Below are 27083 nucleotides of genomic sequence, written 5' to 3' on the forward strand. Positions count from 1 at the left end.
AATTTCCATATAACTTGAAGGCAGCTACACTTTTGAATGTATAACATCAATAAGAGGCACATTTTAGTTTTCAGGTTTAAATTAAAATGTCAATAGAAGCCACATGGTGATATGTATTTTTTCCATATGACATTATTAAACACCACATGACATTTTTGAAAGCTTCTTTGAACTCCACACCAGATCTCGTGTCTGTCTACTGTCCAAGAAACCACACATCTGTGTACTCAAGCCGAAGTCCCCTTCCCCACCTCACTAACCACACTCATAGTAAGCACGGAATGGAACAAACTTCGTAATGGCGATCAGACTGTCCAGAGATTCATCAGGGTAAGGACAACTCTGCTCCTACACTGAGAAACCATTTACCTTCAGACCCAGTGTCCCTAGAGAAGAAAATATGTTTCTGGCTTACACTCATAGATGCTGGAGGCCCTGGGAAGTGAGGGGTACTCTATGCTACTTTTGTTCCTCTGCAGAATGATCCTAAGAAGGAGAACCGACTCAAGCATGTAAATTTAAATTCTGGAGTGAATGGAATTGCATTAGATCCAGAGAACTGGTCCAAATACAAAACTCACTGCAAGGTTAGCCTAGAACTTGAGCTGGTCACTCAGACCCCCTTCAATCCGTGGAAGACTGTTCTGCTTGCCCGTCTGACAGACGGTTTTAAATGCCCTTTAAGAAATAACTAAAGTTGGTCACAAATACTTAGGGAAGAGGCTGAACAAGTAAAAATAAAGTATAAGAGGTATGGCAGACTTGTTTAATGACACTTCATCAAGCCCAACACATAATTCCAAATCCCGGAGGCACATTTTGTATTTTGGTCTTGAAATTAAAGAAAGGGCTTTATAAATACTTCATGTGTATGTGAAACCGAATCTTATGAATGAATTGAGTTTTTAGTATTAAATGGGCACTGAAAATTAGCACCTGCACCTTAACCACTGATTCTGGGCTGAAATTTAGCTGAGGAAATCTAAGTCGGAAGTTCTCAGTTTCACACAACCTTTCACTGGTCTCTTCAGCAGCAACAAAAGATAGAGAGGACATTGTCAAGATTGGGTCTGGACGCACCCATGGCTAAAAGCCAGATTACATTTATCTTTTATAAGATAAAATCCTAATCTAAGGCTCACATGAAACTACCTCCAAAAAAGTGCTTAGATTCAAAACCTAGTATTAGTTTCATTTTATTGTCAGCAAACATCATCTCTCCCTTGTTTCTAACCATAATGAATCCTTAAATTTACACTCAAAGCCACAGACGATTACTGTGATTATGAAAGTACTGAGAACAAAAAGTTCCCCAAACTTTCCAAATATTTTCTAAAAATTGCAGTATGGTATTTACCAACCCTGGGTAGTAAGACAGACTTTCCAACTTGATAAGTGAACTAAACTCAAGGCGTGTACAAAACATGTCTCTATAAATACTGTGTATTAAAAAGTTATATTAGGCGCTTCCCTGGTGGCACAGTGATTAAGAATCTGCCTGTCAATGCAGGGGACACAGGTTTGAGCCCTGGTCTGGTAAGATCCCACATGCCGCGGAGCAACTAGGCCGGTGAGCCACAACTACTGAGCCTGCGCGTCTGGAGCCTGTGCTCCGCAACAAGAGAGGCTGTGATAGTGAGAGGCCCGCGCACCACGATGAAGAGTGGGCCCCGCCTGCCACAACTAGAGAAAGCCCCCACACAGAAACGAAGACCCAACACAGCAAAAATAAATTAATTAATTAATAAACTCCTACCCCCAACGTCTTCTAAAAAAAAGAAAAGTTATAATATTAAATCTGACAATAAGGACTCCAATTAGCTTACATCATTAGCTTCCTTAACCTTCTATTAGCTCTTAAGGCTTTTAATACTCTGTACCCTAAACAAATACAGTAAAATAAATAATAAAGTCATGAAGCAATCAGTTGAACCGTTAAAAAAATATTTAATTGGTTCCTAGACTATCAAAAAGACCTTAAATCCATTTACGAATAAGAAAGCTGGAAACTAAGTCTAACTGCTTTCGCTATAGAATTCCGTGACTACATAGCCTGTGAACAAAACTTACATATTAGCCAAAAACTCAGAGTAAATACAGCAATAAATGATGAATACTGTCGACAACTGAACGTGTTTAGCCTCGTCTTTAAAACTTAATAGTCTACAGCTTTGGTACAATCATCTGATTTTATAAGCCACTCGGACACCTCCCCAGTAAATGACAGATTTAGTCCCAATTCATTAAGTGCATGTTCTTTAGAAACCAAGTAAATATGACACTTTTTCTTAACCAGAAAAAAAAAATTTAATTTTTGAGATTATAGTTAAAGCAAATGCACTACTCATGAGCACTATTAACTAAATGCCAACGATTTGGGAGGTAAATTCCTTTTTTCTACTTTGTTGGCTTCTGGGTTATCATTCATGTAAATAGAAATCTCTACAAATTTCATATTCTATACAGTCATACTATACATCAGTTAATGATTCTTTGTGAAAAAAGATCAACAGAAAGCCAGACAGACATCTTAAAAAATGATAGAAAAACAGATTATACTCTTGTACAAAAACACGCTTCATCTTCCTTGATGGCCACACCTCAGACCCAAAGGTCAGGTCTGGGGAGAGAAAAAGACAGAGGCAGCGACAGAAGACATGAGGGCTGAGAAGCAACTTCCTGCCTGGGATTTGAGAGCCCTGCCCAGAAACCTTCTCTGCTTTATATATATGATTGCCATGACAGTAATTCATTTGGCTTGAGGCAGAAGGTTATTTCTGTACGGGGCGCCATGTTACTCTTTGTGTATAATTTGTGTATAAGTTACAGAAGCCCATTTAAGTTAGCTTAAGCAAGACAGCATTTATTATAAGGATGCAGGCAAATGTCACAGAACCGAATCTGCAGGAAGAACAGGTAGGTCTCGGGGAAATCAGAAGGTTCTCAGGCAGAAGTAGAATTGTCTCCTGTGCCTGTCCTTCTCTGTAACATCCTTCACCTCTGCTTCTGGGGAGAAAGTCCACCCTATTCCTTTCTCTGATGACTGGTTTCCTCAGAAAGACTTCCAGGTTTTCCTCCCCAAACTCTGCCCTGTATGTTTGATGTTTAAGGAGCTGACTGTGGTGCTGTGTCTACAGACCACCTCTTGTGGACAATGCCACGTGACTCAAAGGTCCCAGGACCAAGACTGTAAGTGATCGAGCTTACATACCTCTGTTCCCATCAGCTGTGTCCGTGGGACAGGGCTACGCCTTCCAAACCATGGACAGGGACAGAGACCAGGATGTGGTTTCAGGTCCCTTAGAAACAGAATGTTATGCAGAGTATAACATTCAACACCGTCACAAAGAGGAGCACGGAGGGAGAAAGGTTTAGGCAGATGCCCTTTGATTTCCCCCCCCCCCCGCCGCCACTACAATTTAATTCTGTTGCCTTTCAAGGCAATGACGACAACACAGGAGCTCACCTGCCCCTATAGAAGTGCCCCCTCCCCCCGAGGCATGGCAGCCGGGGCAGCTTTCAGTGTCTGGCGATTCTGATACCCCTCAAGACAGGTCCCACATACAGAAACTAGAAACTGTTCTGGGGGAGGGGCGGGAAACTAATATGAAAATGGGACGAGATAGCTTCAGCTTGAAGATAAGGAAAAAATAATAGGACTCTTTTGCTTATAAAAGTGAACATCTCAGCAAGAATATGGCTGAAGGACAGAAAATCTTAACGGACAGGGTGGGAGGGAGGAGGCCTGTCAAATTCAAAATTCTGAAACACGAAGATCCCCTTGAAGCCGAAATGAGGATGTTTTTAGGACAACTGAGTAACGCTTCTCCGTAACATAAAGTACGTACAGGGCACATGCCACCTTCGTAACTACTTCCTTCTCCCCCCACGTCCGAGTCTCTGCCTGATGCCCTTCCCCCTCCCCACCCCCCCGGCCCAAGTCCCACCTCTGCGGATGAGCCCCAAAGTCAACTCTCCTCCATGAGCCTCTCGTTTCCACTTTCCAGGCACAGTTCATTCTATTTTAATACTGAATGTGTAATATTCGTTTCTGCACATTCACCTTGTTCCACAAACTAGGCTGTTACCCCCCTGGGGACGGAGCGTGCAGCCTCATCATCTTTGTTTCAAGGCCCAGCAAAATGCAAGACACCGACAAAGTTTAAGTCGTTTTTAAGTGAGCCACAGACCCTGGAAATAAACTCAAGAAAGACTCAAGGAGATGTATAAATAGTAGCTTCATAACAGGTTTCGAAAGGAAAGAGGAAAATCCAAGCTGCGTCCTTAACTCTGAGGCTGTGAGGATGGAGGTGAGCTCTCTCACGTGAACACACCGGGGGTCCAGGTGTGAGACAGCGCGAGACCTGTGCATGCAGGTAGGGCATCTGGAAAAGAAAGCCTATTCTTGTCTCACTGGGAAGTCAGATCCACCTCGGGGCCAGTCCAGACCTACTCCCTGATTTCTCTCTCGGCGCTGTTTGGCCCAAACCCTTCCAGGAGGAAGGTCCCAAAGGGAGACTTTATATCCAGGAAGTACCGTGCTGGTCATTAAACCACTGTCTTCTCGGCCCCAACCCTCCCTTCTCTATTCCACCCTGGCATCAGGACCTCTACAAACTCTTCTCCCTTTAGGCCTTGGCAACAGGAAGCGCTCCAGGGCGGCAGGAAGGCTGGCACAAGAGATCCCTACTTTGCTTGCTCTCCGAGTAAAAGCCCTTCGCCACAGCAGCTGGTGTGGTTCCAGATTCCAGCATTTATCCCACCCAGCCCTGACCCCCAAAACAGCCTCATGACGTTCTAGAGATACAACAGGCCAGGGCCCTCACCAGGCCACCCCTGAGATCTGATCCCCAACTAGCTGGGCCCTCCCCTCCTGTGAGCTGCTAAATTCTGATACTCCCACTCCCCCTTTCATCCTCCCCACGTTTCTGACAGTGGATAAAGTGTCCCTCCCGATGCAGGGAGGGGGGACTGATCCAGTTAGCAGAAAAAAGAGACCAAGAAACCATTTAATGTATTAACAATCTAACAAACAAAAGAACAGGATTTTAATGTGATAAATTAATTACCACAGTAATTCAATGTGATAACACTATGTTAAAAGTGCCGCTTGGTGATTACAGGTGCATAAGAGGAACTTCAAACTTTCTCCTATTGATGTGAGCTTAGCAGACAAGCCTGAGAGTCTCAGAACCAACAGTTAATCAAGTGATACAAAAAGTCACAGATTTTACGTTTGGGTAAGAAGATCAAACATACAGCAGCTACCAAAACCAAGGTGATCTTTCCAGGGAAGGGGAAGTTAGGTAGAAGCCAAAGGTTGAGTGACAAGGGGCTTTTGACCCCTGATTTACAACTTTATCCTTAAAAAGCTTACATGCTATTACTCTGTGGCAAAGACCACTACTTCCAATTTCCTTTCTCCTCTTCCCTCTCAGAATTAACCACCTCCTAACCTTGGAGCTCTATCCATGCATGTGGCCACCCAGAATAAAGATACATTTCCAACATCCCTCAGAGTGAGGATATTAGGCCAGTGGAATGTAGCTGAAGGTGATACTACAGATGGAGCGGCAACCCCTTTCTGCTTCCATCCTTCCCACCGCAGGGATGCATTCTAGACCACGAGGGAATGACAGAGCAACAAGGCAGAAGGGGCACAGATCCCGATGATGTCACGCAGGACCGCGGAGGATGGCTGGTCAGTCTGGGTATTTATGTAGGAGGAGAACCCCTAAATTTTTAGATTTCTGTTACAGCAGTCAAATCTGTATTTTGATACAGACCCCAAATATCTAATTGCCATGTCTTCACATTCACGTGGAACCAGGGGGGCCCAGTGACACCTGAACCTCTGATCTGCCTCCCCCATTTCCCCAGGGAAGGCTGGGATGGTGGCAGGAGTCCTCTGTCTCAAAGCCATCCAGAGGCATTATGCACACTGAATACGCAGTGAACACGCTCAAGACAGATGATGGTAATTTTGTACACAGAAGTTCCCTGGAGCACAGGAAGACTATCTATGATTACTGCAGGCAGTTTCCAAAAGAAAAGGTAGTACTTTCAGTGTGAACCTTATTAGACTCATACTTTAAAATTAGAAGCTTCGCTCAACCTTGCCTGTGCAGAAAAATTTATCCACAAAACAAATATGATGCATCTTTGATTTTCTGTGCCTGTAAAATGTCTGTAAAAGCAGTTTATTTGGTTTAGGGGACATGGTTTGATATTTTCATGATATGAAATGAGTTTCCAGTAGCTGAAACATAATTTATACACTGGACATCTAATTCCACATGAATAGCAATCTAATATGGGTTATACTTAAAACGATTTGTCTCACAACCCAAGTCAAAGAACCACTTATGCTGGGATTCCCAGGATAAAAGATATTCTTAAATATAAATACTTAGACTCATCGGGCTGCTCAGGCAATGGGGCAAGACGTCGGTGACGGCCAAGCATGGCTGTTCTAAGAAACCTCTTTGAACTGATCGGTAGGATTTTTCTGTAATTGTGAAATACGTGCTGTGTATGAGAATTTACAACAGAACTGAAGTCATGCTGGATGAATAATGCAGCAAGATCAGGGAGTTGTGTCCCGCTGGAAAGCAACACAGGGGCAAGTCCGGGTGCCGAGTGCTCCCTGGAAGAGGGGTCCTCCCTGGAGGAAGAGCACTGGCCCTCTGGTCCCCCGGGAGCTCTGTCACTTTGATCCAGCTCCAGCAGCCTGTACTCTCCGGATGCCAGCATTCTCTAGAGACTGAGTCAGTGACCAGGTCCCTTTGTGAAAGACGAGATGAAATCTCTAAGTTTACTTCCTATGGGACTCTTCAGAGCTTTTAACAATCCAATGTACACTGTGAGCCTCTAAGGGGCTGATATAACATGAAACAGTTCTCAGCCTTATTGGCCCAAGAAATCTTGGAAGTAACTCCTGCTAGTACATCTTGGTTCACAGTACACAGTTCAGGAAGTGCCACTGGGTGGTACTGGATCCCACCGGAGAGGGTGGGCTGGGTTTGAACTCTGGTTCCACTACTTACGAGGCCAGTGACCTCGGGCAAGGCGTTTAATTTCTCTAAGTCACAACTTTCCTCATCTGTAATATGTCAGAAGATTAAATTGAGAATGTGGACAAGCCTAGAGGGGAGCATAGTAAGAATTCAATAAAAGTGCCTGATTAGTATTTGATGCTCACCAATCCATTTTCAGACTAGAATTCTGGGTGAGGAGAGACAGTGCTGACCTATTATTTTATATATACACACACACACACACACACACACACACACACACAAATAAATAAACAATATGTATGTGTGTGCTTAAAATAAGATTCAAGGTCATAGAAAAGAAAAGCCTTATCACTGCACAGTGAAAGGCGTAGTCCAACTATGCAAGGATTAAAAGGGCATAATTCTCATTTTTAAACGTTCCTAATATAGAGAAGAGTATTTGAGAAAAATCCAGAAGTGGCAGAGCTGAATCAGTAAAAAGAAAAATGAGTCTTCACAGCTCAGAGACAATAGGATCAGGGTTAGTAAAGCTAACAACGTCTTTACTGAGCCTCATAATTAACCCCAGGGCAGTGACTTAGATTTCTTACTACTCATTCACTAAGCAGAGGTTTAAAAGCTCAGAGTGTTTAGCAGCCACAACTCAAAACTAGTGTGGACGGTGCTGGGGAAGAGTATGAGAGACAGTGGGATGAGCGTCCTGCACAGACCAGCTGCTCGTCCAGCTCCATTTAACCGCTGGCTTAGCCAGGACGCACCCAAAATGAGTTTAAACAGCAACTTTTATAAACCATCCAACACAACTCAGAATCATATCGATGCCTTTTTTCTTTTTTGGAAGGGGCAGGTGGAAAAACAACTTTGCAAATGTGATGCACACGACAGTGTAGGGTCTGCAATTTCCAGCATATTTCCCTCATGTCCTCTTTCCTTAAATCACCTCCACACTAAAATGACCAAGTGCTAAAAGATTACCTTACAAAACAGTATATATCTTAGAAACAATATATAAATTAAAATATTTCTACAGTAAAATAAAAAAGGCAATCCACAAAGTAGTACATATAAGGTCTTTGTCTATAAATGCTTAAATTTGAGCAAGGAATACACCAGACAGATCATAATAATTAGCTTTGAGTAAGATGGAGTACAGGTGATTTTTAGTTTCCTATTTTCTTTCACATTTTTATATTTTCTACAGTGAACGTATGGTTCTAGGTACTTTTGCCGCAAACATTTTTGCCTCATAACGAATTGGCTATTTTGCAGTAGAACATAAAATAACAAAAAACAAAAATACCAAAAAAAAACCAAGAGGGGCATGAAAAAAGACAGTGAAACGTGACAAATGAATAACTAAATTAAAAAGACTTCACTGTGAAGTACAAAATATTTGAGTATATTAAAAATGTGTGTAGACCATGGCAATACTGCTCAAATAACTGGTTGTATCTCATGGCAACCGTGGTGTGCATCAAACTAAGAAATCATCTCTCAGGGCAAATTGTCGGCTTAAGGCCACCAATGTGGTCCTAACGGGAAGAACTGCTACCACATTTCGACCAGTTGAAACCAAACCATCAAACCAAAAACTGCCAAGCAGTTATTTTATCATTCAAGGTAAAACTGCCTGACGGCCACTTGTTATGTGGCAAAGAAGCCTACAGCGAAGCTGCTTACGGTGAAAATGTGGGTATGTGAACATGCATTTCCTTCAGGAGAAAAGTGTGACTCACAAGTAAATAAATAAATGATAGCCTTTTCCTCTCTCCCCATTTTAGAATATGAGTTCACCAAAGGGCATAACTTTTAAGGCAGAAGTCTACAGTCTAGGATACTCATCCCCTTTTCACTAATAATTCAAAATAAGGAATTCATAACAAATTTGCATAACGTAAGTATTATCATTCTTTTAAGCAACTCTCGCAACGACACAGGAATTATTATGCTCTTCCAAGGAGGAGGAGGAAGGGACGGAAGAAAGAGAAAACAAGATGTGCGACACTGCAGGTTAACCCGGCCCCGGGGGCTCCGACACGGGAGGCCTGACGGAAGCCCAAGGGCAGCGCTGGGGCAGATCCTGGGTCTACTTCCCGGAAGAGGGTAAGGAGGCTGGGAGAAGCCGTCCCCAGGCCAAGACCACCTTCAACCCAGGGTCCACGTGCCACTTTTACCATGTGACTGACGGCTTGATGTCAGCTTTCGCTTTTAATCTCCAGCTTGTTTGGCACAGCTTCCTGCTCTACGAGCCAGGAGGTAAATTAATCATCAGCAGAATTCCCCCAGGATACTCAGTATTCGAGGGGATTAACAGCCATAGTTATCAACACGGACGTAGGGTGAGGGCCCCATCCTTCCCCTCCCCCCAGGACCCTGAGCCTCAACAGAACGCCTCCCCTTTCCGTGGCGCGTCTTCCCACCTCTCCCGGTTCACACTCTCTGCCCTGCCCCAAGCCCTGGAAGGAATGCTGTAATCCACTTCAGTGCGCCTTCCCTAGGAATCTTTTCTCATTAATTCTGCACTGATTTGGGTTTTTCATAATCTCAGTGACAGAGTCAGAAGAAACCACCAGTGAAGTATCAGATTATTTCAAAACCACGAGGCTACCGAATGTCTGGACCCTAAACAGGGCTTGTCCTTACTTGCCTGGCACACAGTTTACACGACAGAAACGTTACGATCAGGAGTTGGGTAGGCTCTGAGGCTGCACCAGGAAATAAACTTCCCCACAGCACAGACGTGACCTCCACTACCTCCTGGTGACGGGCCTACACGGCGAAATTCTAAGCCGAGTATTCCTGGGCTTCAGGTCTCTTCCGCTTGGGCCAAATATCCAATACATTTTAATTCCTTACAACGCCCGGGACAGGAAGCATTTACAAAGCCTTGTAAATCATCCAGATGTAGGCCCAGTATCCTTAGAACCTCAGCGAAGTCTCTCAGAGAAGAAACTGTAGTCGTATAAATCCCAAATAACGCTAGCTTTCCCTCCCCAAACTGAGTTTTCCCACCTTTCTTTCTGATACTCACTAACCTTCGCTGCAGCAGTAAGTCTGGCATCTAGGAGATGGGTCCTTTCAACACCCCAGGGGCCCCCGATGGACCCGCCGTCCACTCCCTGAACACACTCGACATTCTCTGGGCGGGCAAAGGGGATTCCGAGTGGTGGTGAGCAGATCGGAATGCAGATTTCTCTGGCTTTCTGCTTCACCACAAACCAGTCAAAGCCTGCTGGTTTTGTTTGTTGTTTTACTTTTCTGGGTGTCAGTCACTATTACAAATTTTTTTTTTTTTTTTTGCGGTACGCGGGCCTCTGACTGTTGTGGCCTCTCCCGTTGCGGAGCACAGGCTCCGGACGCGCAGGCTCAGCGGCCATGGCTCACGGGCCCAGCCGCTCCGCGGCACGTGGAATCCTCCCGGACCGGGGCACGAACCCGCGTCCCCTGCATCGGCAGGCGGACTCTCAACCACTGCGCCACTAGGGAAGCCCTACAAATATGTTTTTAAACGTACACCTGTGATATCCTAAATAAAAACAGCTATGAGTAGCAGCACTGTCCCATGGATTTAGGAAGCAAGTGAATCAAATATACATCTAAATGGAAGGCACGAGAAACAAATCAGGGACCCGACCTAATATGGCACTGCACATTTTCTGATTTTTTTTTTTTTTTTTACCACCTAAAGACTCTGACAAGTGGATAATTTGTCACCTGATGAGAGATGGTGGGAATGGAGAGAAGTCGATTGAAACTTCCACTTGCAGGGTATTAACATGTCAAAGTACCAATAGCATGGTTTAAAAATTTTTTTTCAAAAATGTTAGCAAGTAACGTTGCACGCTCCACTTAGTAATTTAAATTTGATTCGAATTTCGTCACTGCATATATGAGGCGATTTAAAATTTTAAGCCCATGCCAACCAAGGAAAATCTGCAGTCCTTTGGCAGAAAGGAATCTCCTACAAGAAAAGCAAATCTCTAATGTTACTTCCATTCCAAGTCAATAGTTCACAAGATGAAACAGCTTCTTAGAGCATCTTGTTAAAAAAAAAAGTGAGGCATGTAAGAGTTGTGGGGAGAGGATGCACAGCAGTAACAGAAAGAGCAAAAAGGTTAAAAAGAGAGAGAGAAAAGGTTCATTTCTCTGTCTGTAATTTTAAAAAGGAAATTTTATTTTATCATTAGCACTGACTCATCACAAGAGTTACGGGTAGAACAGACGACTGTGAAGGTTCAGTTATCTTTAATTTAAAAGAATTGGGTATTTTCAGAAAATGCAACCTCTGTGTGTTAAAAAAAATTCTGAGTAAGCTGCTGGCCTCACCATTCAGAGGCAACATGCTGGGTGCCCAAATGGCAGGCTGGATTTTTCTAGCTACTCAGTGGTCAATAAAATATATGACTGACGTTTTTAACCCTGAAGGAATTATTCTCACATTTGGCACCCACTGGGACCCAAAGACACAGACCAACCACTCCATAAACGTCTCATAACCAGAGAAGGAAATCCCCTGTCCCAAGGGAGGAAAAAGTAGTTGAACAGATTTCAATTTTCATGAAGAACTGAAAAAACTGTAGAAAAGGTATGGCAATTCACTAGGAAACAAAAATGCTGAACAAATACAAATATATTACCTTTGCTGTTACCTTAAGTTTGCTTTTCTGTAATATTAAAAATCATCTCTTCCTTAACTGTCACGACTATTTCCTTTTGGCTACTCTTTCTGCATTGTATCTATCCTTCTAAGCCATAAATCACTACACAGAGATGTTTGCTTTCAAACACAAGTACCTGTTATTTAAGTTAAAGAAGGAGATGCAAATCAGAACACAGGTTACAAGCCACTCACTTTATCTTCAGGAAGTGATTTTTGCCAACACAGAACAAAGATTTTAGCGTCTACTTTTCTCTTAGTGTTACCAGTTAACTGAGCAGAGATCAAGGATGACAACTGCCTCTTAGGAAACAGGACTGTACACTGTGAAACTATTTATTAGACTCTGGCTGCAATTTTCTTCCATTCAGTCACAGGTACAGGCTGGCACTCTTCCTGCGGCAGTAACTCATGGAAAGGAAAATGAAACCACGTTCATTAAAGCCTTCCTCAGATTTCAAAGGGGACGCTGGAGAGAGAATCTGAGAATACCCGTGTAGAACACACGTCCTCTGACACATACTTCAGGCCACGCCAGTGCCTCTTTACTCAAGCTGGGAAGCAAGCAGAACCTGGGAAAAGCCTGGCATTTGGGGCTCTATCATCTTTGCAGGTTTGATGTCGCTCTTCAAAGTTTTCGAGGTTAACAACTGTGCTTACGTGTGCTCTACATTTATTTTAAAATAGAAGTTATATGTGCCATGGTTTGGAGTCTAAATGCTAATTACAAAAAGAAGCGTAAGAGTTATCTCAATTTCACACAGAAAATGTATTCCTTTAAAACACCAAGGTACTTGGAAATCATCCTCTTTTAGCACATTTTTAGAATAGAGAATTTTAGAAAACTATTTGCTAAAAGTATTTTTCTCTTGACTACCCACTAAGATCTCCCTGGACTGTAAGCAAATTTATTTTAATTGGCCACCACAATGGAAACACTCTCGTGTAAACTTTTTTTTTTTTAATTTAACTTTTATTTTGTTTGGATGCACTGGGTCTTCGTTGCTGTGTGCAGGCTTTCTCTAGTTGCGGCGAGCGGGGGCTACTCATCCTTGCGGTGCGTGGGCTTTTCATTGCGGTGGCTTCTCTCATTGCGGAGCACGGGCTCTAGGTGTGTAGGCTTCAGTAGTTGCAGCACGCGGGCTCAATAGTTGCGGCACGCGGGCTCAGTAGTTGCAGCACATGGGCCCTAGAGCACGTGGGTTTCAGTAGTTGCAGTGCATGGGCTCAGTTGTTGTGGCTCACAGGCTCTAGAGCGCAGGCTCAGTAGTTGTGGCACACGGGCTTACTTGCTCCGCAGCATGTGGCATCTTCCCGGACCAGGGCTTGAACCTGTGTCCCCTGCATTAGCAGGCAGATTCTTAACCACTGCGCCACCAGGGAAGTCCCCCACAGGATTCTTTTGTAAATACTGGACTTCGAATTTCCCCGAGTCCATCACGCAGAGCAAGTTAATGAAACTGCATGCCTATATTTCCCCATTCTATCAATCCTTTGCTTAAATGCTAAAATGTAATTATATATTTTAAGTGATCAAAACTTCCAATCTTGACAGTGATCTTTTAGCTTAAAAAACTAAACCCTCTACCAGAGTAGAAAAATCTGCAAGTGTAACTTAATGAGATTTCAGTCATTTCCATTCCATTACTCTAAAAAGCACTTTGTACTCATTTGTTCTGTATAATTGAGAGCTTATTTGCCAAAAACTCTAATGGATTTTTTAATTCATTTTAAACACTCTGGCAAGAGTTAGCAGATTTTTGAATAGGGGGTTTAAAACACTTTCTTTTAAAAGAAAGGATGTAAAATCCTACACATTGTCAAGGTAACAAATACTAAGACTTACATGGGACACCTTGCTGTACTAGAGACTAAAAGGCTAATTCTGTCAGATTAGTTAAATATTAAGAAGTATGATGATCAAATTGTCTAATAAGAATTGCATGGTAAAATATTAAATTGCATGATGAAATATTGGGAGAAAGGGGCTGGATTTAAATCACCCCAAGTGAGCAGAATTAAAACCTATACCTAAGAATAGTAGAAAATGTCTAAGACAAGTTTTCAAACGGCTGTATAAAGTCAACCTTTGATTTCTCAGGTACACGGGCCATTGCTGACCAACAACTCCAGTCCAGTATAATATACTGCAGGGTAAATTTTTCTAGGCAAATATTTCCCATCACAAACGTATTTTTCTTAGCAGCATTAAACAATCAAGCAAACAAAAATATCTTAATTGACTTAACCCCACTTTCCTAAGTCATTTTTGAAACGTTTATACAAGTGCCTAATGAACCATTTATAAATCTGAGTAGCAGCAGAATCTCCCTTCTGATTTTCTGTATCTGGACATCTTTATCCAGGTATCTTTGATACATTCTGGCAAAATGAGGCTCACATGACTCACTTAAGTATATGGATCACTTTGGTTTCTGCTGGGGTTATAAGGGAACTATTTTTCCAATAAGAGACGTTAATAATATGTATATGAAATATTTACTTTAAATTCAGCAGAATAAAATTATTTGAAGTACTATAGTAAGTGCTGACAAGTAAAGAACCTCTAGAGCACATTCAAATAGCATGACCAGGGACTTTGTTAACATACTATTGTAACTTATTCTATTTTTTTTTTTTCTGTTTAGCCTTTCTAAAGAATTTATCAAAAAAGTTCTCACAGAAGCATAAAGATATTGCGTTCATGTTACGATATCACTTCTCAACAAGTGTAATTCTTAAAATTCTGTAAAACTGTTCACAAGTGTATCTTATCCTGCACTAAGAACCTGAGTCTACTGTTTCACTTCAGTAGCTGGACTCAGTAGCTGGGCTGGTTCGCAATGAAGGGTTCCAGCTGGAAGAGTCAGACATTCACACGCTTGTGAAGCTACCTGCAAGCCTTGCTCACACTCATCAGAGCGTCTTCTCACAGGGTTTTCTCCTTCTTCTGGTATTTTTATCAAAAGGGAAAATCAAGAGTCAAAGGGTAATTACAGACAATCTCATAAATAAAAACGCTGGCACACCCACCATCTCATAAGAGTGACAAAAAAGTTTTGGCAATGTCTCACTTAATATTTCTTTAAGACATACTTACTCTTTAAATATCAACTCTTTTTATAAGGTGTACACATTACCAGTGAATACCTCAATCTTAAAGCACCTTATAAAATAGTTTATAAAGATAAGAACTACAGATGCTAAAATTAAGCCGGATAATCACTGAACATGTAGCTTACTACTGAGGAGAGCAGCATCCTCCTGAGGCCCAAATGTATTCTTAAACCCAGGGACTCAATAAAAGATTAAGGATGGGGAAAAAAAAGAGATGAGGTCATCTCTGCTATTCTATTCTCATACAGAACTGCTCCCAATAGTATGTGATTTAATTTTAATTCATCCAGTTTAAAACATCCTTGGTAATAACATATTCCAATTGCTTGGCATGGAAGCCTCTTAGCAGGCTTGTTGGTATTGATATAATACTGCAGCTAATTGTACCTTCTAAACTTCGGAAACCAGGCTGTTCTACAGCAATTCTACAAACCTAATTAGATAATGCAAAGTTAAGGTTTTCCTCAAGTTTCACTGTAGCCGTTCTTACACTCAGTGAGCTGGATCAGGCATCCCTACTGGCATGTTTAAATGCTTCTCGGGAGCCACACTTTAAAACGCTACAAAGGCCGGGGAGCCCAGAAGGGAATTTATAATGGAGCAAAAATGAGAACATTTCTCATTTTGAAAATATTCAGGATTTTTACCAAATGAAGCAACTGCAAAAAAAAATAAAAAAAATAAAAAAAAAATAAAAAAAAAAAAAAAAAAATGAAGCAACTGCAAGTTACTTCTCCCCTCTCCAAAAAAGACCGAAGCCCTGGGTAAGTGCAGTTCAACTTGTCTCAGGGTTGCTTTTAGGATCATAGCACTGAACCAGAATTAAACCGTAGACCTCATTTCAAAAAACCAACATCACTGAAATGCTGAGCCTACAGTTTTGCTATTGTTTCTTCATTTAGTTACACATCAGCCAAATTAATGTATTATTACAAACTAAAAATTGCCTAATATTCTCAGGATAAAATTCCTTTCCCAACTTCAAATATTAAAATGTTGTTCTAATCACAGCTTTCCAAGTTACCTGGATTTCAGACTAAAAGCATGCCCAAATGCCTAATATGTATTATCATATTTTAATACAATGTGTATATATAGTCTACATTATCAAAATTACATGACTGTGGTTCAGCTTAAAACATATGGACACCTGTGTCTCTATACACACACGAGGTGGGGGTGAGTGGCCTAATTAAGGCAGAACAGAGATAACCCCAAATGTGGGGGAAGTCCTCTTCGGTACTCACGGCTCTCTAGTAAAACCCTTTCTCGATTTGTAGTTTTCCCCTAGGGAAGATGAGTGTTCACCACTTGAACTTCTTTTTTTACCTGAGCCAATGTTCCTGGGCATCGCATTTACCGAGATGCGCTGCAGGCCCTCCTCTACCCCAGGTGCCGGGGGTGGCGCAGCGGGCAGGTGTTCCTGCTTCCACGGCCGCTCGCTACATCCTTCATTCTCGTCAGTTCTTGTCAAATGCTGTGGCACTTGGAATTGCTGGTGGTCGGGCAAGACTCTCCAAGTCATCTGACTTCTGCCCTGAGCCCTCTTTCATCTTTCCTGCTCCCGGCATTTCCCCCGTTCCTCTTTCATGCCCACGTTTTTCTCCTCCGTCCACGCCCTAAGCTACCACTCCAGTACCCAGGCCCCAGACTGGAGCTGGGCTCCTACCCAGGAGCTCACACTTTGCATCCAGCTCTGATGCCCGTTCTGGGCTCCATCTACCCAGCAGACACCTCCACACCACTGACCTGTGGCCTGTAAGCACTTTATGCCCAAACCGCACAAATGTTCTGTCTTACGGACCCCCAACTCTACTTGTGCTCTAGACCAGCACTTCGCCAAGTCTGGTCCCTGGGCCAGCAGCAGCATCACCTGGGAACAGTTAGCAGCGCAAATTCTCTGCCCCACCCCAGACCTCCTGAATCAGAAAGTGCGGGCAGGACGCCAGATGACCCGGGTTTTAAGACACTCTCTGGGCGACTCTGATTCCTGCTCAAGGTTGAGAACTGCCGCTTCAGTCGGTTCTGTTCCTTCTGAGGCATCAGCATCCTCCCTGCCCGTTCCACCAGCACAGCCCCTCCTCCAACCAGCCAAACCGCTAACTCTACTGTCATCATCATCATCTCTCTTCCCACATATTCATTTCCTTGGTCCCCTCCCGGTTTAGGCTCAGCATGAGCTACAGGGACATTTCTCTCCTCACGGAAATCTGGCCTAGGCACCGCTCCCAGATCACTCCTCGGAGCCAGCCGGAACCATTCACAGTACTCAGTGTTTCAGGGCTCAGACTCCGTTTCTCTCGCCAAGCTCTCTTCCACCCCTCCGGGCCCCGACCCACTCTTCTAGCCACCATTCCCCAGGGTCTGCCGCGATCTTGCCTGCTTCTGCGTGCCCAGGCCCTGTCCCCGCGCTCACCGTCCGACCTGCCCTCCCGGGGACCGCTCTGACTGCACCCCACCCCGTGGCCGGATGCTGCTTTCCCTGTGACCCGGGGACCCAGTAGCTAGTAGGATCCTCCTCTCACCCTCTGCAACTGTTATTCGTGCGTCTGGCCCACAGACCTGAGGCAGAAAAGTAATTACTCGTGTTGTTTATCTAGGACAATGCCTGGTGCGATAACCACGTAATTCATCACCCAGCCCAGAGCATCGACGAACCCAGCTCCCACCACCACCTCGCTGGCCTTCTATCTACTTCTCATGCATTCCTGCCTCCTCCACCCTCAGGGCAGCCCCGCCTGTCCCCTCGGCTGGAGAGGCTCTTTCCTGAGAGCTACATCCGGGACTCAGCTCAGCCATCACCTTCCCCGCCTCCCCCGCGGGGTCCTGGGCCCTTCCCCTCCGCTCATCAGCGCCTCACTTGCTTCTCTCCGTGTGAGATGACCTCGCCAGCGTCTCTGCGGGCCCCTTCAATGGTGTCCACAGGAGCTCATCTGTGTTGTTAAAATCTGCGGGAGGTCAGAGGGCACAGCAGAAGTCAGGACTGTGCTGAGACTGTGTAAATGACCTTGGGCAGGGTTCAAGGCTCTGTAACTCAGTGAGGATTACATCAGACTGCATGGGAGGGTTATTGCTACAATTAACACCACACACGCAGAATGCTGACCTGGCACAGAGGACTCACAGATGTGATCTGTTATGACAGCGTTTTTTTTTACTACTTTATAGTACCTCCAATGTCTAGAGCAGTAGATGGTACTTCACAGACAACAGGTGTTTGAATCCTTGACTCAGGGAATCAGCAGCTGAACGTCACCACGCCCCAACTCCATTTCAAAAGCTTCCAAAAAGCTGCTCTTACTGCTGAATCAGTAAAGCCCCAACCCAGTTCCTCAGCCTGCCATTCAATACCTTCAAAACAGGGCCTCAACTTACTTTTCCAACCTCCAGTTCCACCACTTGTCGGCCTTCCCTCTGGTCTCACCACATTCCTACCGTCTGGAACCCTGTCGGAACCCCACCGACGCTCCAGGGGAGCTGAATGCCGGGCTCTGGCCTCCAAGCATCCACCTCCTGCAGCTGGGGAGGAACCTCTGGGTGGCGGTGACACCCTCGCGTGTGAGAGGAAATGGAGCCCGTGTCCTCAACACCCCTGCATCCCCGGCGCCAGCCCAGTACCTCCAGTTTCCTCAATTCACTGTTTAGAGCAGGTGGAAGGCTGGAGGCTGGGAGGTGTGGTAACAAGGCCTGATTCCTGAGTGGAAAGAGAATGACTGCTCTTATGGACCAACACCTTCTGTGTGGTTAGTAGGTCATGACCTGAGTAGCATCTTCCTTCCGCCAAAGCTTTCTACTTCCTCTCCAGCATAGCCTCTCCGAGGCCTGGAGCCACGGATGGTGCTTAGTAAACACTCAAGGGATATTCGAAATGTCTGTTGAGTGAATGACAGCCATGTTTACAGTACAAACACCTCTCCCAGTTCTCACAGAATTCTGTCCACGTGGTTAACACATATTCTACCTTCTCACCCTTCCCTCTTCCACCACACGAACTCCAACCATAAAATCATTCCTTTCATAGCCTCAGGCTGTGTCCGTTCTACTCTAGAAATTTTAAATTCTGGATTTCACTGCTTTTCTTCTTCTGTCAGATTGTACATTCATTCTTCAGGGATGAAAATTAGAATCTAAAAGATGAACAAAGGCAACAGTCGAGGTTGGAGCTGAATAATCGCAACCATGTTCCAATAGTCACCAGCTGTTCAAATCTTCCTGACCAACCTTTTTTTTAACAAATCAAGTTAGAAGTTACAAATATTCTGTTTACAAATGGCCCAAGCTCAGAATTGTGATGTTCATTCACGATGCATTCCTTTCTTTCTCCCTGCCTCTAATTCACTATTAACAAATCGAAGCCCACACCTTATCTCCCATTCCACGCAGCCGACCCCATCACAAAATAGTTACCCAGATTCAACAGCTCAACAGTTTCCATTCTTTTTTTTTTTTTTTACTAATAATTGTACACTCCCCGAATGGCTATTCTAAGCCTTCACCACCCGCTAAGGAAACGTCCTGCGACAGTTCCCATAGCGAGGCTTCCTTACCCAGCTACCAGAGTAAGGATGGAGAAGGAGCCCAGGCCATGTGGGTGCTGCATCCTTTTTTTCAACTAGGATGTGATCCCTTTAAGAACAGGGACTTTTCCTTGAGACTGTCTTGGTATTCTCAGTGGGGGAAGGGGGGTGGTAGTAACAGGATTGATGCCTGACCTTCCAGCACTGGACGGGAAACACTTCCACAGAATGGCAGATACAGCAATTCTCGGGAATGTTTGCATTTCCAGGGTGTAATGAGTGCTTCAGCACCATGGAAGACGAGGGAGAAATTCCATGGGCAGGAAACAGGCATTCTGCCTCCCAAGGACTCAGTGCTTCGCAGGTACCTTTAAGAAACCTGAAAGCTTCTGATTCTCAGCCGCCCAGAGGAACGCACGTGTATGCAAAACTCAGCCTTAATTTCAGGAGGCCTATGGAGCCTAAATTTCTTAGACTTGGTAATCAGGGAGTTTTTAACTGCAAGGGTGGGGGAGGACAGCAAAATGAAATGAAAGCTAATCCCAGGGCATTTCACTTGGGGAACTGAAACAACAGTGACCTCTTAAGACACTACATTTCTTCTAAGTGATAGCTCCATCCCTAATAAACAAGCTTCCATTTGAAACAGAAATCTCATGGTCAAGGGCAGAGCTTTTCTGGTTGCAGCGGATCATCGCTGAGCTAAAAGGCTTTGTTAAGGTAGAACCTGACTGACTGGGTGATCAATTCAGTCACAGCCTCATTAAGCAATGTTCCTTCCCACTGGTCTTAGCTTATCCCATAAAACCTCTCCATCTAGCAATGGATGCTCTGTGCCTAAGTGGCATTAATAGTTTGAGTCAAGTAACATTTGCACATACAGAGAGCTGCCGGTTTACATGCAGCTTCTCACGAGTACTGAATTTGCTGTTAAAGAGCCACTGAAGGTCTTTCAACATCTCCATTCCAGACCTGTATTTTCAGAGACTAATGATTCAACGTTAAACACTCAGTGCCGAAACCCGGAAGAATGGTCTGGGAAATACTATAATTTATTAATTAAAGGTACTGTCTACACTTTGCAAGTGCTAAACAGATGGTTTTAATAAATGCTGACCTTAAAATATTCAGAGGACAAAGCCTAAGATGATAAGCCTTCCCATTATAACCATAAAACATAACATCAGAACGTATGGATTTTGTCTTCAGAACCTTCCATGTAATAAACAATCTGTCATCCTTCTACCGCCTATCGGGTGCCTCTGGACACCTTCCTTCTCCTTCACTCCCACATGCAGACACCTAGTCCTGGTGCCTCTGCATCTTCGTTTAATAGCTCTTGAATCAACTGACTTTTCTCTCCTTCCACCGTCACCCTGCCAATGCCATCAACATCACGTTTCACCTGGGCTATTATAACCTCCAACAGGATTCCTATCTGCTCTAAACCAATTCAGCTAGAGTGGTCTTTTCAAAGCACAAATCTCAGCCCACCTCTCCCCTATTTAAAAATCCTTCAACGAGCTCCATCCTTGGAGTTAATGGCTGCTCTAAAGACCTGATTCCTGGCATGGTCTCTCTGAACCCTCGCCCTCCATCTTGTGATTACGCTGGCCTTCTTCCACTGCCTCAGCTCACCATGCTACCTCCTACCTCAGGACCTTTGCACATACTTCTCCCTCTCAGGGGTGTCCCCCTCTCATACCCAGATCAACAGATTTCAAATCTGCAGATTTCAACTCAAAAGCCATTTCTTCAGGTAAGGCTTTATATGACCAAGTTCCTCCATTTTCTTACCCCCTATGGGTTTTTTTTTTTCATAGCATGTGGTGGCACAATTTTTATTTACAGATTTGTGAAATCTTGATTAATGTGATTTTTGACCCACTAGCCTACAAGATCCATGAGTTTAGGAGCAAGGAGTACTTTCTTAACAACTAGCACCAGGACATGGGAGGTACTCAAAAATGTTTGTTGAATAAATCAAATCGTATACAACAGAGTACAATTTGAACGGTAAGATCACTTTTCACATCATTCACATCAGAGAAACAGCAAGAGGCCCGGAGATGGGAAAGCGAAAATAAATGTGTTCCTCTTGTCTTGACCACAGGTGACGCATTTTGCTGGGCAGATCTAAAGGAGGAAGTAGTCCAGGGAAAAAAAAGCACCAGGCTACGGCAGACTTTTGTGCCTGGAACACTGAAAGTATGAGGCAAAAACCTGCACAGGGTGGACCCACCAGGACCAGCTTGCTAGAATAGAAGCATAACCTGTATTTGGTAAATGGGATTGTCCTAGACTATCTCAGGCCATTTATCAGAATCCAAAAAAGCCCTATACATGGATTAGTGTTAAGGAGAGGCAGGTGTTTCACAGTGAGTGGAGTATGTGTAATCATAATCAGAGTCAGAATTTTCCCGAAAGGAGATGTCCTTCTACTGCTGTATTTCAGAAACATTTAGGTTAGCTTTTATTAAAGGGAGGAAATAGTCCCTTATTTATGCTTTTATGATTTATAAGCTATACCTTAACTTGCTTAGTTAATATTTACCCACAAACTTAATAAAAGGGTCTGGCTCTCCACATACATAAAGCATTCTTCTTAAATTGTTTGAAAGTCTTAAAAAGCTAGCTTCAGTCTTTGGCAAATGACAGAAATTACCCTGGACCCACCGACAAACTTTATCCAATAAGTTGGACCAAAAATCAAGTTATAACCACCTCCTACAGCTATTAAATGAGCTCGTGGCTCAGTACTTGTACCAGCACTAATATAATATTTCAGAGGAAATAGGCATCGGGGCTGACGCTCCATCACCCCTTTAGAAGACTTGTTATCTGAACTGCAGAACATTCTGAATATGGCTAGTTCTGTCACTCTTTCCTCAATTTCTTCCCCCAGGAAATAGCATCTTTATGTCTTTATTAGCTCTCAGTATAAAGGCCATTTGATCACAAATGCTTTCAAACAACTGCAATATTCAGTCGTCCTTTCTCAATAAGTCATTTTGAAGCAAAATCATAAAGAGGTCACCATCACTCCATGAGAGCTGAGGGACTTAAAACCACAAACACATTCAAAAGGAAAACTGGGTACTTTTTATTACCATTAACTTAGATGACTTAGACGGGAATCCACCCCAGACGTTATAAAGAGATTCCAGTGCCGTTGTGTCTTCAAATACACACTAAAACTTAAGAGTAAATCTCAAGCGTAAACCTTCCCTCATCACAGGGGCAGGAGCAGATAAGGGAATCTCTTCCTACGATTCTTAGTGTTGAAAGAACGCCTTCTCCCTCTACTTCCAGACGCTAACTTTCCAAAAGGAAAGTTAATAAAGGCGACCCCTCGGATGCAATGCAGACGCTGTTTGCACAAGGCGCTGGAAGCAGCACAGCTGCCCAGCCCCCGAGCCCCCGGCTCCCGCGTCCCAGGGGAAGGAGGGGCGCGGCCATAAAGGCGGGCAGGTCGGGCCGGGGGCGCGGCCGGGTCAGCGGGGCCGCAGCCCGGGGCCCAGGTCACCCACGTCCCGGGGCGCCGACGGAGCCCCACAGACCGGGAGAGTCGGGCGGCGGACAGCGCGTCCGGAGGAGCCCTCGGCGCGGGCGTCGACCGCACAAGTTAGTTTGGCGGCCCCGCGGCCCGGCCGCAACCGGGGGAGGGAAGAGGGGAGGAGAGGCGGGCTCCGGCCCGACGGGGCGGCCGATGGAGGGGGCTCCGGGGCGGTGGTCCGCAGGCGGGCGAGAGCGGCCGCCAGGAGGGGAGGGGGGGAGCGAGGGAGCGGGAGGCGGAGGGAAGCCGGTCCTGGGCGAGGCCTCGGCCGCGCATCGCCAGTCTCGGCGCCGAAGCCGAGGGGGCGGCGCTCTCCGCGGAGCCGGAGGCGGGGCCGCGCGTTCCCACCCGGGCTGGCAGCCGGGGGCGCCGGAGACCGGGAGGAGGGGGGCGCCCCGGACGCGCGGGGGCAGCCAGACCCAGGGGCCTGGTCCGCACCGGCGGTGGCGGCGGCCGCGGCCCCTCGCCTCCGTCAGGCATGCGCGCGCCACAGGCCGCAGTCCGGACCAGCCCCGCGTCCCCGGCTGCTGCCGCGGCGGTCCTGGCCCGGCCCTTCTCTCCTCCAGCCCGCGTTCCAGGTGCGGAGGGCGGCCACCGAGCCCCCCCCGCAGCGCGGGGCGGGGTGGCGCGGGGAGGTGCGGTGGGGGCTGGGACCGGACGCGGGGTTCGGGGCCCCCACCCGCCCGTCGCGCCACCTGCGGAGCCCGCGCTCGACCCGCCGACCCCGCTCCCGCCAGGCGCGCGAACAAAACAAGTTGCAGCTCTCCGCCGCCGGAGGGGGCGGGCGGGTCACTCACCCTCATCCTGCTCAGCGGGCTCGGCTCGTCCGGCCGCGGGGATAGGGAGGACCAGAGGACCACCAGCACCAGGAAGCTGCCCACCACCAGCAAACTGCGTAAGAGGAGCCCGATCTTCAGCCTCATCTTCCTCCGGCGGCGAGAGGCGCACAGCCGGGCGCAGCCGCCGCCACCGCTCTCCCCTCCCTCCTTCCCCCTCCGCGCTCGCCGCCTCCTCCTCCCGCCCCCGCCGCCCGGCGGCCGCCCTCCCCGCCTCCGATCCGGAACTCCCCTCGCCTGGCGGGCCGCCCCACCCCCGCTCTCCCCTCCCTCCCCCGGCCGCTCCCGCCCCCACGCCCTCGCTGGGCGGCCCCCGGCCGGTCCGCAGCCCCTTCCCCGCCGCTGTCCACCCGACCCCCCCCAGGTCCTGCTACCATGCGATTAACTTACACTCTCCCCAGGTCTGTCCTCAGCCTCGGCCCCACCGCTCAGCCCTAAAAGCTGCCCGGGTCCCCAACTTTTATTGTCCTTTCGGGCTGTAACTCCGGCCTTAACGCCGGGCCCCCGGCCCCCGCCGCGGGGCGGGCGGGAAGGAAACCAGGAAGTCGCGGCGGCAGTTGCCGCAGCTCCACGTGGCTGATTTATAGCTGGGAGGATATTTCCTTATTGATTGTGCTCGCTTCTTCACACGGCTCCTTAAGGAGCCGGATTTGTATCCGAAAGGCCCAGGTGTGATGTGCAAATATCACCGGACCCCAGGAGCTCTACTTGGAAAGAGGGTAGTACGTCGCTGTCTCAGAGCTAATTAGAAGAAAAACAACCTAGTGGGAATAAGCAATACCAACCTTGTTCAAGGGCTAAGTTTCTATTCCTAGGACCGAGGATTTCGGGGTTTGTAAAACAATACTCAAAAAAAAAAATACTCCACCCTCGTCGCCTCCTTCAGACCCGATTTTTGCCGCTTGATGGAGGTTCCTTGATTTCTGTTTTTCAAAAGCCTTTCAGAAGCCTGAGACCTACATTACATGGGAAAGGGTATTGACAAATGTTTAGCCAGATGCCCTGGCCGGAGGAAATAATTTTTGTGCCCATATCTCCCAACAAAGATGTCAGTCGCCTCTATTGCCAGATGCACGTGATTATGTTATCAGTGTGACCCCATATCTGCCTAATTCAAGTTGAACAGAATGTTTAATATCTTCTCTTAAGTTTTAGGATGGTAAAAGTTGATCCTTCTTCCTTAATATTGTCTCCTATCTGCAGGTACTTTAAAACAAGTGAAACCCGGTTATTTAAATTTCTAGAATGAAATAGAGAATGTCATTCAGGATAGATAAAGAATTGTACCAGACCAACTCCATGTGCTTCATGGTTTGGGTTACACTACCTAGTATATTGGGGATTTCTGTAGATGCCAATCATTTCAGAATTCCCACGAAATATTTGCAGTGAACAATAGGGGGAAATGTAGAATGGCTGACAATATGGTCAGGTCTGTTCTTGGCTGGATAATTGTGCAGAGTAATGCATGTAAGCCCAATACATACAGCACCTGGAGGGCTGTCATGGGTTGAATACAAGTCACTGTCTGACTCAGCATTTTTATCAACTACTTAAATCAAAACCAGTTGCTTTTCATATAGGACGAGGGAGACTGCTGAAGACCTTTTTTTTTTTTTTTTTGATGAAAAAGACCTGGACTTTAATTTGATTGATAAAGTATGAACCGGCTGGGTAATGTAGAAAGTTACTGCCCCACTCCTGAGTCAATTCAGGTCCATGTGGGGACCCAGGCATCACCTGTACCCAGGTGATTCTGACCCAGCTCATCTGTGCACCACCTTCAGAGAAACAGTGAAAGGAAGGGGTGCTTGGGGAAAGGTTTATTTAAATAACTGTGGAAAGCAGGAACAAGATCATTTGTGGACCCAACTTGGGCTGTTCACAGTGGGGAGGGCTCCTTTGCAAAGCAGACGTCCTTAGACAGAGACTGGGCTTGGAGGAGGTGACCTTCAAGGGATCTTACTCCTATCACATGAGGGAATAATTCCATTTGAAGTCAGCAGCCGAAGTCTTCCAGGAGTAATGAAACCTTCTGTTTGTGCTCTCATTTGCGCAGTCAGAGGAGACAGCTTTTGATTATTAAGAAAATAGGAAGCTTTATTTTTACTCTTATGGGCATAGTCGGGCAGGTGTGCAAATTGAAAGTGGTCCTTATCACTCCCTCAGGCAATCAGAAGGATTCTTGGGCAGAAATGGTATTCAGAGATGACCCTGCCACCCTCTTTAAGTTTTGCACAGAGAACTTAAAATACGTGTGAAAGGACACAAAATTAGAAATTGACCAGTGGGTATATGGTTGTAAAAGCCCAGGCTCCTCTGAGTCCTAGCAATGTTTTTTTTTTTTTTTTTTTTTTGCGGTACGCAGGCCTCTCCCATTGTGGAGCACAGGCTCCGGACGCGCAGGCTCAGCGGCCATGGCTCACGGGCCCAGCCGCTCCGCGGCATGTGGGATCTTCCCGGACCAGGGCACGAACCCGTGTCCCCTGCATCTGCAGGCAGACTCTCAACCACCGCGTCACCAGGGAAGCCCCTAGCAATGTTTAAAAGAAACTCAAAGTATAAAATACAAGCCTGTTGCAGCATTTGCAAGGAGGCAGCCTCAGCAGAGTTGACCCAACGCTTTAGAAAATGAGGAGCTACATGCATCCAAAGCTTAGTTCATGGTCAGTCACTTAACCTCTCTGCACCTTGGGCTCTTGTCTGCCGGACAGTGATTGCAATACTCACCTCACAATATCATCAAAAGGAATAATGGAGGTCAAGTACATATGCAAATATAAAGTACAGATAGAGTAATGGGGCAAGTCTCAGTGTGTCTGGGTGCAATTCGTTTTTTCTTAATGAATACTACAGTTACCATATGACAGGGATTGTTGTAGGGGAATACTTCTGGTTTGTCTAACCCGGGGTTCGCCGGGAAAGAGGGTTGAGACCAGAACTTAATTGGAGGGACATGGGACGGCCAAGACAGCCTTGTCCTCTGTCAGGTTATGGTGGCTCATGTGTCATGTGGCAGGTGGTGACATGGTGTCTTCAGCTGGGGGCTCCACAGTAATGGGGGAAAGATAATTCTTTTGAAGGCCTGGTGTTTGCAGGATGCTTCACACGTGTTACTGCATTTAATCTTTACGCCACGTGAGTGGGGCTGACGTCACCATTGTTCTCAAGCTGGGATTCAAAGCAGACTAGATTTCTAGAGAAATCAGATTTTTAGAGATTAGATTTCTAGTCTCAGAATTCGTGTGGCTGCGTCCATGCTCCTTGCCAAGCTGGGCTAGCCTTCTGGGCCCGGAATATAAATGTTCTTAGGATGCAAAAGGTCAGGACCTCAAGATTCGTTGCTTTTAAATTCTTCCCCTGTCTGCTCTGTCCGAGGGG

The 27083-nt window shown here is 45.8% G+C and overlaps 1 protein-coding gene across 7 annotated transcripts in view; it reads right to left on the reverse strand.

Annotated features, from left to right (window-relative positions):
* The window catches only part of GALNT7 (polypeptide N-acetylgalactosaminyltransferase 7), a 117250-nt gene extending 93008 nt beyond the window's left edge, over positions 1 to 24242 (reverse strand). For 6 of the 7 annotated variants that reach the window (XR_010945208.1, XR_010945207.1, XR_010945209.1 and 3 more), the window contains exon 1: positions 23664 to 23869. Coding sequence is in view for 4 of the 7 variants with exons in the window: in XM_067745364.1 (XP_067601465.1) it covers positions 23664 to 23789 (126 nt within the window). In the remaining 3 variants the exon portion in view is untranslated. Of the gene's footprint in view, positions 1 to 23663; positions 23870 to 24092 lie in introns of those variants that run through there. The other variant, XM_067745363.1, reaches the window with a different exon arrangement.
* Positions 24243 to 27083: the final 2841 nt, after the last annotated feature.

The sequence above is a fragment of the Pseudorca crassidens genome, chromosome 7, assembly GCF_039906515.1.
Source record: "Pseudorca crassidens isolate mPseCra1 chromosome 7, mPseCra1.hap1, whole genome shotgun sequence".
NCBI classification, from domain to species: domain Eukaryota; kingdom Metazoa; phylum Chordata; class Mammalia; order Artiodactyla; family Delphinidae; genus Pseudorca; species Pseudorca crassidens.